The 16,569-nt window shown below is 45.3% G+C and overlaps 1 protein-coding gene across 2 annotated transcripts in view; it reads left to right on the forward strand.

Moving 5' to 3' along the window:
• fbn2b (fibrillin 2b) overlaps positions 1 to 16,569 on the forward strand; it is a 58,037-nt gene that overhangs the window by 4,397 nt on the left and 37,071 nt on the right. For both annotated transcript variants that reach the window (XM_010871550.3, XM_020048896.2), the window contains exons 3-6: positions 4,616 to 4,698; positions 4,870 to 4,971; positions 10,513 to 10,608; positions 10,707 to 10,802. In XM_010871550.3, coding sequence (XP_010869852.1) covers positions 4,616 to 4,698; positions 4,870 to 4,971; positions 10,513 to 10,608; positions 10,707 to 10,802 — 377 coding nt within the window. The remainder of the gene's footprint in view (positions 1 to 4,615; positions 4,699 to 4,869; positions 4,972 to 10,512; positions 10,609 to 10,706; positions 10,803 to 16,569) is intronic.

Here is a 16,569-nt window from a genome sequence, read left to right on the forward strand (position 1 = left end):
ATGTGGTCGAGCTAATGTGGTTTAGATTATCTGTCACCCTCTAAAAGAGACATGCACCAAGAAATCGAACTGCTCCATCTGCTCTTGGTCAGAATTTATGTATGGGTTCATTGTTTACTGAGTTAATGGGATTGATTAATGTTTCTCTAAAACTCTGCTTATCATTATAGTTTATCACAAACATTGTAAGCTGGGTCGTAAATCATATGGACCTCATAAAAACTTGGATACGTCACTTGATGGTTATTCTTACCAAGAGCTTGTGCAGTAGTTTGTCTCATGATGTAGACACCCCACCTCCCTTGTGCTACTCCCATTAATCCCATCCCAGGAACCTACTGTAGATTAAGAGGTATGAACCTCAGCCTCTATCTAGACCACTACAGCAAGAGCTCAATGTGTGAATAAGTCAATGGAGAGAGTCACACCATTTTACTAAGAACAGACAGGACAGAAAACACCTTCCCAGGGACAATGAAGAGGTGCCTTGCCAAAATACTCAGACATCTAAACCATTCAGAAATTCTATTGAATAACAAATGATACGTTAAAATGTCATTGTGTTTGATGTTTTAATTTTAAACACTGACACTCAAAAACAATTATTGTAAGGTGACATAGGACTTATGTTGGGAAATATTTGTAAGAAAAAATTAACTGAAATATGTTGTTTGCATACATATTTAAGTATGTAACAGCTTTGCAGGTAGTGTTGGGATGATTTGGGCCAATTTTCCTTGCCAGATTTGTTCCAGGTGGTTCAGGTTGATTGGAAGATGCTTGAACCACAATTTTCAAATGGTGCCACTGATTCTCAATGGAACTGAGATCAGGACTTTTACTTGGACCATGTAGGACATTCAGCTTATTGTTATTGAGCCACTCCAATGTTGTTTCGGCCTTTTGATTGGGATCATTGTCCTGCTAAAAGTAAAATTTCCACCCAATCTTCTGTTTTTATTTTACTAAAGCAGGATCTTCTGCAGAATTTCACTGTACTTTGATTATTTCCTTAAATATTAATCAGATTCCTATTCCCTGCTGATGAGAAGCATTATGCTGCCATTATGCCACTGTACATTACTGTAGAGATGGAGTGTATTCAGGAATGGGCAGTATTTGGTTGGCACAACACATAGAGCTTTGAGTTTTGTCCAAAAAGCTCTATCCAGGTCTCATCTGACCACAAAACCTCTTCCCACATTGCAGTAGATTCTGTGTTATGCTTCCAGCTTTATCTAGAAATTTTGTCAGCATCTGGTTGAACGGTTTTGCAAGGCACTGTGGATAAAGATGAACTCAGCGTTGTCCTACCCACTCCAGATTTGACAAAGAAACAGGTCCACATCTCTTACGGAAGAAGAAACTAACAATGTACTGAGTTGGGGTCAAATGCCAGTGAGCTGACCTCTGATCTTTCGGAGGGTTGTAGCCCCCCTCCGACTCTTCCCAGTTGGATGACCTCCCCCAGCTGACCTATGGTTGTCCTGCTCGGCGCTGTCTCTTCATAGAATGCCAGTCTGTGGTCTTTACAGCCCCCTGTTCCCCCAGCTGATTTCCCAGTACCGCTGTGACCCCCTGCTCTTCTGAACTGTCTGCCACTGACCTTCTCACCTCAGGAATCCTCCTTGTTAAGAGCTTCTGGCACTCTGTCTCATAACTTTTGAGTTTGCACTTTCCAACCAGGAGTCTGTGGCCCCCAGAGGTCATCCAGACCCTTTATAATGTTCTGGAAGATCAAAGGAATGAGGAAAAAGTCAGAAGACTTGGTCCGGTTGTGGTCCTGTCATTTCTTTCCATCTCACACTATTAAACAAGAGGAAAAGTCCTGGAGAACAAAGGAGCAATTAAGTGTTTCTTGTGAAATCCTTTGAGCTTGGGTCTAGTCCTTTGCAAAACACCAGGTTAAAAGAATGTTCTCAACAGTGGGGCTCTGAAAGTGTGTCACTAGGCTTAAACAAAGCCTGTTTGACATCATCAACAGCAATCATTCCACTTACTGTGTCTAAAATGTAGAACAATGTAGGGCAAATACCTCTCAAATTACACCAAGCGTGTTTCTTTCACTAAAGAATGGCCTATTGTTTTGGGTTTTAATATTTCTCCTGGCTTCTGTGCAGTGTGCAGCCATCTTTGTTTTATTATCATTAATGAGAGGTAATGAGAGCACCAAGGGAGTGCCAGTGATAGAAGAGCTAATCCTGTTTAAATTGAGTGCTGAAAACAGCATGATGTTTCAGTATTGAGGCAACTCCCCAGGACTCAACCTCCCCATTTTCTCCGGTGAGGAGGCAGATGTTTGCCTGAAGGAGAGAGCAAGAGTGTCAAAACCCAAACCAAATCAGGGTCAACTCAGCAGTCCCACAGTAGGCCTATGGACATATCCAGGTTTCAATGTGTAGTGTAGGGAAAAGAACATGGACATATCCAGGTTTCAATGTGTAGTGTAGGGAAAAGAACATGGACATATCCAGGTTTCAATGTGTAGTGTAGGGAAAAGGACATGGACATATCCAGGTTTCAATGTGTATAAAATGGCACATCTATGTAGGGAAAGGGATGTTAGTAGCGTGTTGTTTTGTGTCAGTAGTTGTTGGAATGTTATGCCCTTTCACTATTCGTACGCAAACTTTCAATACCTGTTCACGTTTGCATATCACCCCAAAAAAATGCACCTTCTCAGGGACATTTCTGTTTCGCCTTTTACTCTGTTTCCATATCGACTGCCTCGTTTCCCTCCTCCTCTTCCTTCTCTGTCGACTCCCTCCAATCTCCACACATCACTCCCTACCTCCTCCAATCTCCACACATCACTCCCTACCTCCTCCAATCTCCACACATCACTCCCTACCTCCTCCAATCTCCACACATCACTCCCTACCTCCTCCAATCTCCACACATCACTCCCTACCTCCTCCAATCTCCACACTTCACTCTCTACCTCCTCCAAACTCCAGACTTGGCACTCTACCTGCTCCTATTTCCACACTCCACTTTCTACCTCCTTCACACTCCACTGTCTTCTTCCTCAGATCCCCAAATTCCACTCACTACGTCATCCAAACTCCACCCACCACTCTCTACCTCCTCCAAACTCCACTCTCTACCTCCTCCAAACTCCACTCTCTACCTCCTCCAAACTCCAGTCTCTACCTCCTCCAATCGTCAAACTCCACTCTCTACCTCCTCCAAACTCCACTCTCTACTTCCTCCAAACTCCACTCTCTACCTCCTCCAAACTCCACTCTTTACCTCCTCCAAACTCCACTCTCTACCTCCTCCAAACTCCACTCTCTACCTCCTCCAAACTCCACTCTCTACCTCCTCCAAACTCCACTCTTTACCTCCTCCAAACTCCACTCTTTACCTCCTCCAAACTCCACTCTTTACCTCCTCCAAACTCCACTCTCTATCTCCTCCAAACTCCACTCTCTACCTCCTCCAAACTCCACTCTCTACCTCCTCCAATCGTCAAACTCCACTCTCTACCTCCTCCAAACTTCATTTTCTACCTCCTCCTCTTCCTCCACTCTTATTTTCCTCTTCCTCCAGCCTCTTATCTTCCTGTTTCCCTCACCTCATTCCCATTGTCTTGCCTTTTCTCATGCTTCATTTATTTGTCTTTCTCCTTTCCTTCTTCTATCTCAGTATGCCTCTCTCTCTCTCTCTCTCTGACTGTCTTTATCTCTCTATATACCCAGAATGTATACCTTTGGGTCTCTCTACTCCATTTTACCTCTCTCTCTTCATTTCTGCACAGATTCCTTCCCCCTTTCACTACCTTCCTGCTTATTCTCTGTCTCTGTGCCATCTGGTAATGTTATTGGAGGTATGCTCTTCTCTGCTCTGCTTTCAGTCAATCTAAAGATCCAAACTACAGCTGCTCTAGTTTCCAGTGACTGAAAGACACTGGTTATAATGTCTGGAAATTGGGGGAGAATTAGAATCTTGGAAAAATGAAACGTAATTAGTCGTGGAAGCATTCAATACATTTAGAGAATGCAGGTCAGTGTCTGTAGAGGTAAATATTATTATTATGTTTTGTTTTTATATTAATGATTTATATACAAATATTTACCCACTGGCTATATTACCCACTGGCTAATGAATTAATTATTGTGTGAAATACTAAAAAGTACAGTAGATCTCAGATACAGTGTGGTTACACTTTCATTATAGCCTTCAAAGAATGAGTCACTAAGAGGTTGGTAGAACTCTGTTGTCAGGTTGCTTAAGGCGAGGTAAACCATCACAGCCACATCTGTAATGTGGTTTGGCCGTTTCCTTAGGATGTTGTGGGAGATAACCTGGCCGGACAGTCAGCTGCTCTCTGTGTCATGAGTCTTACGAGGCTTGGGGAAAGGGGCTTCTTAATATCTTCCGTTTGTTGAGAAGTTTACATTGAGCGGACAACGAAGTTTCATGCAAAATGTCAACCATCTTCAGGGGCAGTATATCAATGCTGGGCCTGTTTAGAATGAAAGCAAAGGTTGCCATGGTCTCTGCGTGTTTGGAAAGTAACGAATGCCCATGTGTATTTGTTGAGGGCTTTGGCTAACTGATACTGGGGTCCTGTTAAGTACTGGGTTTGTTTACCACATCTTACCTCTTGCAGGCCCAATGTGTGTGGCTCTCGGTTCCATTCCTACTGCTGCCCTGGCTGGAAGACTCTGCCTGGGGGAAACCAGTGTATTGTCCGTAAGTACCCAGACATTTTGGCCACTATACAAATAACCCAGACTTTGTTTTTGCAGTGCTATCCACAAATAAACAAATAGATCTGTCCATCATCTGGCTGGTTGGGCTGAAAGTTCATCTCTGGATATACTGTGTGTGTGTGTGTGTGTGACTTCTGTCCTGTCCTCCCAGCGATCTGCCGTAACTCGTGTGGCGATGGTTTCTGCTCCAGACCCAACATGTGCACCTGTGGTAGCGGTCAGCTCTCCCCCAGCTGTGGGGCCGGAGCTGGAGGTGAGTTCTAATACCCAGCACCTGCTTCTCACATCCACACGCCCAGTGCCAGCTCCATCTGCAGAAACACATTGTGACGAAGCAAATCATGGACACTGTCATTAACTTTGGCGACCCACAATCGTTATTTCCGTTTGTGATTCGCTAGATCTTCCACTGTGTTTGTCTAGCTAGCGCTGTGTGTCCATGACTTTTCTTGCCTGCCCAAGGGCAACCACCTGGCCTGCTGGCCCCCCGCAGGGCTCTACGATGTCAGAGTAACGCTGCCTCAGAGACAGCCAGGCCTGGCTAACAGCCTCCAGCCGCTCCAGGTCACAGGGTTTGGAAGGATTAATGTACACGGCTGGAGGGCCTAGCCCACTGAGGTGCAGTTTACCAGCCTTTACTGTGTGTGTGTGTGTCTGTGTGTGTTACTGTGTGCAGCGTGCTCTGCTGCTCGGCTGGGCAAAGGCTCGTCTGTCACGCTGAGCCCCTTCACTTCCGTACCCACACACACACACACACACACACACACACACTGAGCTCTGGGACTGGGCCTGGCCGTCTGACCTCGAGGTGTAAAACAGGATCTACTCCACAGTCCGCACACACTGATCGGACACCCCAGAGAGGCCAGACGCCAGCTTTATGTGCTGGAAAAACAGATTCTGAAACCGGGGTGGGAGAGGCTGACTTCCCCCCCATCTAGCCAAGTGATGGGAAACGGTATGAAGTCATTTCCTTCAGAGGGAGAGATAGAAACTGAAGGCTGCTGGAGCTTCCCATAGAGCTGTAGCAAACTGGTTGTCACACTAACTGCTTCTGCTCTCAGGCTACAAGAGACGCATCGGCTTTTACAGAACTGCCTTACTGTATTAGGACTTTCCAGATAAAGTACAGTAGGATAGGGATTGCAAGTCTGGAATTTAATCTTTTTGGGCAAATGGAGTTTAAATTGGTGTTGTGTGTGTCATTGTGGAGCGTTCTCTCTCTCCCTGGCCATCTGGAAGGTTACCAACTTCTGAGATGAAACATGGCATAAATTCAACAATTGGCCAGTGCTGGGAAATGGCTTAGACAAAGCGTGGCATCTGGCCTCTGTTTCATACAGGATTCAATAAGGTCAGCAGTCTAGTGTGGGCGAGTTTCTGTCCAAAATATCTACTTTTCATACCTCAGAAAATCCTGCTCTGTCTGGATTCATCTTCCATATGCTTTGATACTGTAGGTTGACCTGTGATTTAATTTCACACTGGTGTTCAGTTTTCATCACATGTTTCTGGTAGAACAGCGAAGTAAACACCTACAATAACGACTTTGCCAATGTTGTTTCGGGTTGACTCAGCCAAAACAGATTTCCATGTAACTGAAAAGCCATATAGAGTGAAATACAATTCTCTCTTCTTAATCACAGAGTCTCAAACACCCATTGGTTGGGTTATTGACAGCATTATTATGTCTCAGAGGCCACATCTGGAATGTAGAGCTACTTGTAAGAAATCTGCTTTCAATCAAGCTGTTTGAATGAACCCTAGTACAAATACTGTACACATTACTGTAGTTACTATATATATATCTCTATTAATTCCCAGGCATTACAGATGAAAAATACATTTGATTTATCTATCCTTTTATTTATTTATAAAGGTAAAAGAAGAACCATCTGGTATTCAAGGGCAACCTGTTGATTGTTTATAACTGTCTTACAGCGTGGTTCTTGACAAATAAATGAATCTAGTCAATATTCATGAATGTGGACAATCATATTAATCTAGTCCCCAGAGGAGCAGCTGTGCCCAGTCCAGTCATCTTAGACGTCTTCCCATAACTATAATTACCTTCTAATGACCATGAACGTTACCTCACAGTCCCTCAGAAACAGCTGCCAATGAAAGGGGTCCAGGCGGGCTCAGCGCAGCTCAACTCTGGGAAAGGGCTATATTCTAAATCTATATGACACAGACAGAAGAGCCGCAGGAAAAAAACATTGACTTCCCCACTTAAATCTTTTACTTCCATTCTTGGAAATCCCAGTCACCCTTAAAGTTAATTTAAACACTATGGTATGAATTCCTGGACACAGATTATGCCTGCTTCTGGATGAAAATGTTATTTCAATGGAACTTCTGCTTTTTATTTCCAGACTAGGCTTAATCTGTGTCCGGGAAAGAAGCCCTATTTAATTAACTTTTAATCATCAGATGAAGTCGTGTTTACTGAGGTCCAAAACTAGAAGTTATTCAGCCAACCTACACTACTGCGTAAGCCAGATGGATTTGCTAGGCGATTAAAAATGTGATTCTGTAAATCGTTCTGGACACGTAGGTTCCTCAACATCTCAGCACAAGCCCTTGTATTTCACAACAGGACAACTCCATTGTGAACTTCACATTGACATGTCACTGTTCCCGGGCGCTGTGTATAAGCCAGCGCAGAACAGACCACAGCTATAAAGGGCCTCAGTGTTCCAGCCCCACCACCACTAGTTTCCTGTGCTCTGTCCCAACCCCCCGTAAAGAACTCACAGATGTGGAGGATGCTGGCCGACCCACAGGGCAGCCACACAGAGGTGCATTGTGGCTCCCAGGGTCTGTGGGTCCCCAATCTCCTGCCTGTTGTTCTGCACGTTTGAAGCTCCAGGCACGGTTCACAGGGACGGATCATCTCACCTACGGGTTGGGGGGGGGGGTCATTAGTGGGGTTAGCCGGTGAGATCATCCCATTTCTACCACTTCTAACCCCACTCCACAGAGAAAACACATGAACTCCTCCAACAATGTAACTCAAACAGTCTGTGAGCTTAGCGTCTAGAGCCATGTCTGATGTTCTTCCAACCCCCCCACATTAAAGAAATGCTGTTTTAGAAAGTATAAAGAGACACAGCAAAAATTGTACTGATCTCAGCTTTGTTGAAACTTTTGCTTGACAATGACAAGTTGGAATAGTTTCCTTGCTATTTGTTTTCCCCATCACAGTGCGTTGCAAGTCTGAGCTGAACCAGTCGATTCAATAATTTGTCATGTTTCATTTCCTTTGACTGGTGTGAGAATAGCCTGAACACTATGTAAGTTAAACTAAATGGCTCACTTCCTTGAAGCGCTGGGTTGAGCTGAAGTGGAGTCTGATAGGAGTGGATCGATGTTCCCCAGGCTCAAACCCACAAACATTTAGTCCAAAGTTACTCCAAATCCATCACCTCCATGTGTCTGCAAAAGATGCTAGCTGGGTCTGAAGTCAGAACAGTCATCTTTTTAGATGAAAGGATAGGTGGATGGCTGCATCCCGGACCGGTCTTTCATCGTACTGGGTGGGTGTTTCTAAGGAGCTCTCCAATAGGTTCACCATGAGAGTAGGCGTCTCGAAAACACTTTAAGCATACTTTTGGTGGTCCCATTTTGGGAATGTTCAAGTCAACGGGAACAGCATCTTTCGAACTCTAGACATAACTCACTGAACACTTCGATTTCAACGGGACTAGTGTAATGAGAATAACTTAGTAGTGTCCCGGTATGTAAACAATTACAGACGGCAAATTTGTTGGGAAACCATTGCATAACTGAGGATCGTGAGGAAAGAATATCTCCATTTATCTAAATTAGGTTAAATGGAAAGGAAATAGCCTTGGTCTTTGTGTACGCGCCAAACCATTATGACAATGTTTTATGAGTAACTAACCATGTTAATACTTGACATTTGGGACGGTCATAATCAACTCTGTCTGGTTACACACATTGGACAGAACTGGCTGCTGGGAACTTGTGTCTTCAGCTATTGACTGTGCCGTTATCGATGCTTAGCATATCGCACTCCCTGCAAATCTTCCAGAAAATGTTACAGTTATTCATCATGCTTGACAATGATACCATATAGATTAAGTATTTATTTCAGTGGTGTTGACACTGTGACACACAAGATACACAGTGTGAAGCGCCTCAGCTCATTACGACAAACGGGACGTGGTTGCATTGTCTCGTTGTTGTCTTGTTATCATTGTCTCGGAAACGGTGAGAACAGTGCATCCCAGTTCTGCTGACCTGACAACCAGAGGTTCTGGGCATCTGGATCTGGCGGATGTTGGTGGCAACACCAGGATAACCACTGTGTCTAGAACTGGTTATTTTGTTTCAAGCATGATAGAAGACCAGACTGCAAGGGCAACAGCTACACATACCTTAAATGATTCACCCAATCACCCGATACAACTAGAATCATATGACTACAGGAACATACATAGCTTTGCCCTCAGCCGTATAATGCTCATTCACACCAGCCGGTGTAGAATTGTCCTCCAATCCTGTCAGCCTGTCTTCAGTGTTTGCAATCTGTCCAATTTACTGATTCGCTTTCCGTGCACAAACCCTGTTCAAAACTCAACATGCTTTTAAAAAAAAGCGGACTCGCCCATACTCTGGTCTTCATATTGAGTCTCGTGGTCAGGCTGTGCGTAGTTAGAGAGATCACTACCACTGGCTCATTTACAGTAAGTGGAAGTTGTTTAGGCAAGAAATAAGTCGAGGAACTGCGTCTTCCCACCACCTCATGAATCACAGTCTGTAAAGACTGAAAGGGAAAGAGAGATAAATTGCTGTAATTAAAAATGGCAGCAAGATAGAGAGAGAATGAGAGGTGTGCCAACTATCAAAGGAGGGCATGGGCATCATGTTCTGTTCTTCCCAGTAGAAACATGGGCATATGCCAAGGCCAATTACTGGAGAAGCACTGCTATGAAGGGTGCTGCGTGTTTAGAAAGACTGACTAAGCCCTCTCACTCAACTAATCTACCATGCTCCGCTCTCTGCTGTGGGCTGGCTGCACTCAGCCAGATCTGGTTGGATAGTGGTGGTCCTGTTTTACGTTTCCCCTCCTCCTATCCCCCACAAACATACTGTCAGTCTGTCACGGACACTGTGTGTTGGTCAGTTTGCCTTGGACACTGCCAGTCTGTTCATCTGTCTAGGCCGGTCTCTGTCTGTAGAAAGCTTCCTGCATTGAGTTTTAAGTATGCTTCTCCGCCAGAATTGAAGCTTTCAGCACTCAGCAAATTCCTATCTATAGGACACAGATGGCTCAACTTATAGCCTCCCCAGTCTACTTGGTTTTACTGTGGCAGGAGTGGGCTATAAGCCTTGTTTGCCAGTAGAGTGCTCTACAGTAGACTAATACAATTTGGTCTACATAGATACAGCCCAGATGTTGCTGTTCCATGAGAGCAGTCCACAAAGATGTTATTCCAAAAATTAGTGTTAACAGTTTAAATTAAATCTTGTCAGAGAGCAAAAACCACAATGTAGAGGTTTGAACCCAAGTGTAACTTCCTGTCACTGGACTAACTGTTCGTCTTGGCACAACTCTGACACTAAACCGAGCTCTTCAACATTCTTACATTTGGAGCTGAATAGGGGTGTTCAAGGGTTAACGACACACCTTGGGGTTGAAGGTTCCTTTGGAGGTCATTGCTTGTGTGTGACCAGCTGGTGTATGTTCTCGGCTAGCACCTGAAGGTTGTCCCCGATGCATTGGTTGACCTGCGTGTATGTGTGTGTGTGTGTGTGTGTCCCACAGTGCAGAGCTGTAACGTCAGGTGTATGAACGGAGGCAGCTGCCAAGAAGACTCATGCTCTTGTCAGAAGGGCTACACAGGCAATCACTGTGGACAGCGTGAGTATCTTCCTCCCCCAGCACACTCAGCCCTGCCGCGCCACTGTGTTCTCTGTCCAGCCGTGTCACCCGGTATCTCTCCCCTCTCTCCCCTTCAGCTGTGTGTGAGAACGGTTGCCAGAACGGAGGGCGCTGCATTGGGCCCAACCGATGTGCCTGTGTCTACGGCTTCACTGGCCCGCAGTGCGAGAGAGGTGAGAGCGTTCCCCTTCTTCACTGGCCCGCAGTGCGGGAGAGGTCAGAACATTCCCCGTCTTCCCACTTCCTTCTAATGCAAACCTGTCTGGTCATAGATAGTCACAGTTTCAACACAGGGACCCTGTTCATTACACACACCCCTGTGCCTACTCAAACACAAACCCTAAGGCGACGGCAGTATAAGTGGAAGTTGGCCGAGGAATGTTTCCGTAGTGCTTGAAGTGTGTTGTAGTAAGGCCGTAGCCATAACAACAATACTTTCTATTTTTCCTCACATTTTACTTTCGACATTCGAAACACTTTACAACGGAAATTATTTGTTTTAAAACTAGACGGGCCGTCCCCTATCAACTTCCAGAGCCGTTTCAACCTCTCACCAAGAGACACATCGTTAGAACAGGGAGACGCCTGCCAATCATGTGGTGACACAGAACATGTCACTACACCTCTCTTATCATCACACACCAGAGATTGGTTGCCCAGTGGACTTCAGAAGCTTTGATCTGTGGCATATGTATATGCACGTTTTATCAGTCTAGACATAGTGTGACCGTAGTGTGACCGCATATAGTGACTACAGACAGTCTGTCTCTCAAACCCCAACCAGAGACCGTTATCTGGTTTTCTGGTGTTGGAGATAGTGTGCTGACTACCTCCCGTAGAAGCTGCAGCTGAGATAAAGGATTAAGGGTTGGCGAACGCCACACGGATGGGCTGTGTCTAAGGGAATCACGTCTATGGTTTGGGTCCGAAACAATTCAATGTAGTCACTTCTTGAGGTGACCTGAAATTCCAGTACATGAGTCCAAAGGTCTCTGTAAAATAACGAGCTGCCGTTTTTCGATTAACTTGTTGAATGAAATTCAGCTCATCCCCATATTCGTGGATTGATTTATAGTGGTCAACAGTGTCCTCTGGTTAGACCTTCTACCCCCGGGGGGTCCGCCCCTTTCCCCTGACCTAACCCTCCTCTTACATGGCCACCCACTGCTCCACCCCTTCCCCCTGTGAAACACACGTCTTATTACATTTAGAAACGGGAGGAGGATGGAGAGAGAGTGGGGGATGGAAGCAGGGATTGAGGGAGGGATGGAGGGAGGGCAGGGGGTAAAAGTAAAATGCACTACCCAGCTGTGTATACAGAGCCAGGCACAACCGAGCACAAACAGTCTCGTCTCCGTGTTGAGAACACTGGACCTCAGCAGCCCTCCCTCAAACCCCTGAGTTTGGTCCATGTCTACAAGTGGGGACGCCAAGTCCAGGCAGAAATAGTAACACCTGTCAAATCGGTCCCCCCAAGCTTGTTTGCTCTGCCCCACCTAGGATAACGTGATTTCCAGCTTAGTGGTTCAGTTTTTTCAGGGTAAAGGTTTCAATTGGGCATTGTGTAAGAACTGGATGACATTTAGCCATAAGAACTATAGGTTAGGTTTAAGCGTTACTGCTAGTTTAGGTTAGGTTATCAAGGAACAAAGGTTTGGTAATCGGGTTTGAGTTGGGTTTAGAGCTAGGGTATGTGAAGTATAGAAAACACATTTGTGTGTGTGTCTGTGTTTGTGTGTAGGTTCTTATTCTGGTGCGGATCAAACGTTGCTGAAAGGATAGTAAAACATGAAAAACTGAACCTCTGCGATTTTCAGCTGAGGGTTTAGGTTTAGGGGGAAATGTTACAATTGGGGTTTGAATTAGAGTTAGGAGTTATGGTTAGTACAAATATTTTTGATGTCCCCATTTAGATAGCTGAACATCTGTGCGTGCGTGTGTGTCGTAGGCAGTCCGTTAAACATGAGCTACAGTGCAGACTGACAGCCAGTCTCTAATCAGCTGAGTTTCCCACCATCCCCATTCTCCTGTACAACTGGAGCACCAACCCTCTCATTACAAAGCAGCTGTGTGACCACAGCCGGCGGGGGGGGGGGGGGGGGGGGGGGGGGGGGGTTGTTCTGCTCATGTGTCCCGTGTGTTTCAGCCCATTAGCCAGGATCGCATCCAATAGTGAACAGTACTGCCCTTATGGATTCACACAGCTCGGCCCGGGTCGGCCCAGCCCAAACAAACTGTACGGAGCCAGGCCCATGATGATGAGGGGATGGAACGGAGCAGTGGAAAGGGAGTTGTGTTTATTTCTGTCCACCTCCTGCAGTCTGGCAACGGCTTCTCCAGTGGAAGGGATGGGTGGCATCCAGGGAGAGAAGTGTGCAATTCCTCGCCCATAGAGTCCTCACAGAATGGGATCTGCGGCAAGAAAGAGAATCCACGGAGACCTCAAAGAGCGTGACATGCTTCCAGACAGAGAGAGAGGTGGCTCTGAGTACAGTGCAACTCTGCCTCGTCGCCATTGAATGCATTTTAAGTTGTTTCATAACATCACAATGTTATGTTTTATGTTTCACTGGAAATGTAGAACACACCTGCTGGATTGTTGGCTGCGCCTTTTTTTAATTCTTCCATTTGCAAAATGATGGTGACCATTTTTCGGAGAGCCCTAAAAAAGGATGAAAGACAGTGAAGGATAGCACTAAAACCTGTCTGCTCCAAAGTTAGTTGGAGCCATAAAACAAGAGTATATTCGATGTACTACTGACGGGGAGTGAAGAGACTCCCTGGTATAGAACATCAAACATCATGTAACATGACTAGGTACAGAAACAAGGAAACGTCTTTAGTGGCCAACAGCATGTCTTAAGAACATCCAGAGGATCGTGAGTTAACATCCTAATGTGCCACAAACGTCTTAACAACACATTTTTGTTTGCCGGGAGGTCTACTTAAAGAGAAATGCGGTTGCTTTTAGCCTCGGTGCCTGACAATCAGGAATACCAGACTGTGAGAAGTTGGCTAAAGTCGAAACAGATTGGACGCCAGGCTAAATTAATTTGTGCTGAATTGGAGAAACCATCATTTTTTTTAAGACTAGCCTTGTGAAGGAAATTAATAGTATCTGTGGAAATTGAAGTACTGTTGGACATTAGGAAAGTGCACTTTTAACGAGTTTGCATGAGTTGTGTCTTGTCTGTTCGGTAGCCCTGTGTGTTCCCTGGAGATTTCCACTGTCGTGTGTTCTGCATAATTACGCACACTGGTGGTTTCTCTCGGAGAACGCTATCTGTTAACATTGCAGTCATGCAACACAGTAAAACCCAGTGCAGGTCACCAGAGAGAGATTGCTGTCCTGTTTATCTCTCTCACTTTCCCCACGCCTCGCTGTCTCCCACAATCCCAAAGCAGCGAAGCACTCTATAGCAAGTCCTCATGTTTGCCGTGGCAAAGGCTGAAGCCACTTAGAGTTATTAAGCTACAAGGAGACTAGATTGAACGGCTGTTGATACTATAGTGCTGTTGATAGTCTAATGCTGTTGATAGTATAATGCTGTTGATAGTCTAATGCTGTTGATAGTCTAATGCTGTTGATAGTCTAATGCTGTTGATAGTATAATGCAGTAACCGAAACAGCACCACTGTATACACGTTTCAGGTGTTTAGGTGCATATATAAACACTCACACATACATATACACACACAGGGAAACACAAGCCATTTAGATGCACACACAATTTTTATGAAAATCACTTTACACTCAAAAATGTATTAAAAAGGAAAGTTCACAGATGTCTACACAAGTGTTTGTGCAGAAAGAAGCTTTCTCCATATCGCCATGATACCCATGACTACTAAAACAGTGGTACCTTGCCATTTGCTCTGCCTTGGTTCAGACTGGGCTTGTCAGCCCTGAGCCCTGAGCGTTGCCCAGACTCTCACCTATCAGAACTGCTTGTCTGCACATCACCCCAGGCTGTTCCCCAAGCAGCAGTCAAATGGGCAGTCCACTTTTAAGATCTTTCCAAAGTCTTCCCCACAACAATTATGTCAGATGTATATCTATCAATTTCTCACTTCAGAAGCCACTAGTTCATGTCTGTCTACAATTTTTTTTAATAAATCACAACCATTTACAACTAGGTCAACAAAATGTATGATACCAAATAGATCACGGTTTGCAGGGTATCAGAGTGAAATATAGGTGTTTTTTGGGTTGAAACTGTAACCACAGCTTCGTTAACATTAAGGCTTTCCTTTTGGCTGTGTGGTAAAGACACTGCAAAGTGTGGACATGGTCAATCCTGTTTTGAAAACTGTGTAGCAGCAACAGGAACTGTCTAATGTGTCCTCCTTCACACACTGGGGCCTCATCTCTGTCCAGACCAGCACGATTACCATGTAATTACATCATGCTTCCTTGAGTCCTCTTATCTCCGCTCTATACATCATCCTCCACCCTGACCCAAACTATTCACCTTGGTCTCCTCCAACCGCTAACCTAAAGATGGCATGTAGGCGTTTACTCCCTTTTAACTGTAATCGGGGAGCTGGAAGGCAGAAGCTTTTCCCATTCGGTTTGGCCACCATTCCAGACTGGATTAACAAACCTTTTTCTCACTTCCCAGATCATCCAGTTCCCACTTCCCCTCATCAAAGACTTTCCCTCAGGCAGGAATGTGGAATAGGCAAAGATCATGTTTGGCCCGGTTACGTGAATTGATGTGATTGGCAGGGCAGATGTGATGTATGTAGGTGGGAGGCCGCCAAGTCTATTAAATTACTGAATTTGCCAAAATGATGGATAAGTAATCCTTGGTCAACAACTTGGCCGATACATTCTGACGAACATTCAGCACTCTGGGCTCTCTTCTGATTTCAAAGGTGTGTAAATGATACCTATGAAGATACTGTGCCGGACTTCATGGTGGGCTTTGCACAATCCAGTCCGGCATGATTCACATTGGTCTGTGCTTCATCATGACTTACAGGAACATGAAGTTACCTGGAAAGGAGACCGAGGTGACTAACTGTGGACGGGGGCGGGTGGCGAAAGGCAGGATATGGGATAGATGGGAGGGGTTGTGAATGGTTTTGATCTATCAAGCAATTTTTACTGTAATCAGAACAAATTGCTTCCGAATGTTGTTGTAGACATGGGCCTAGCCAAGTTCCTTATGACCCATTTCCATTCCTAACTATTCTGACCCTGGAATGTGCATGTTCCATGTTCGTGGTCCACACATAGGCTCACACACACACACACACACACCCACCTACTCCCGCTTGGCTGGCCTGTCTGGTTCTTAGTCTGTTGGGTCTTGTGGCGTTGAGACATAGAGACCCTGGCGAGGCGCTTGTTATTCAGTCCATTAAAAGTGCGAGCACTCTGCTCATTCTTTTGTTTGGCCAGGCTCGGAGGCCAACCGGTGTTGTTTTTCTTCGGGCGTGTGCACACACAGACAGACTCTGCTGAACTTGGCTGGGGCCTTGAGCAGTCGTCTAGAGCTGCCTCTGAAAGGTTTGGCTATGGGAGCACCCAGACACCTCCTCACTTTGAGGGTCTCGCTGCTGATCAAAGAAATGGCAGCCGAACTGGGATAAATCCCCACATTTCATTTCATTCTCTCTTTCTCTAAGATGGCTCTCGTCCAATTCGGCTCATACTTTTTGCATGAACAGCTTCCCTGCTGCTTTTTGTGAAGGTCATGGAATTCGCTCTTTTCCTGCCCTTGGTTTTACTGAAATGGTTCAACTTGTACGATAAGATCAAAACCAGCTCAAAGCATGATGGACGTGAAGGACAGACCATGTGTTAGTCCAGCGTCAGTGTATTTTTATATACATCAGTGTATTTTTATTTACATTAGTTTTAAATGCAATGTTGACAGAGTTGTGCAGAGGAGATTGGGGGTTTGTTTGTGGGGGGCTGTGATTGAGAGGTCA

The sequence above is a fragment of the Esox lucius genome, chromosome 8 (assembly GCF_011004845.1).
Source record: "Esox lucius isolate fEsoLuc1 chromosome 8, fEsoLuc1.pri, whole genome shotgun sequence".
In the NCBI taxonomy this organism is placed as follows: Eukaryota; Metazoa; Chordata; class Actinopteri; order Esociformes; family Esocidae; genus Esox; species Esox lucius.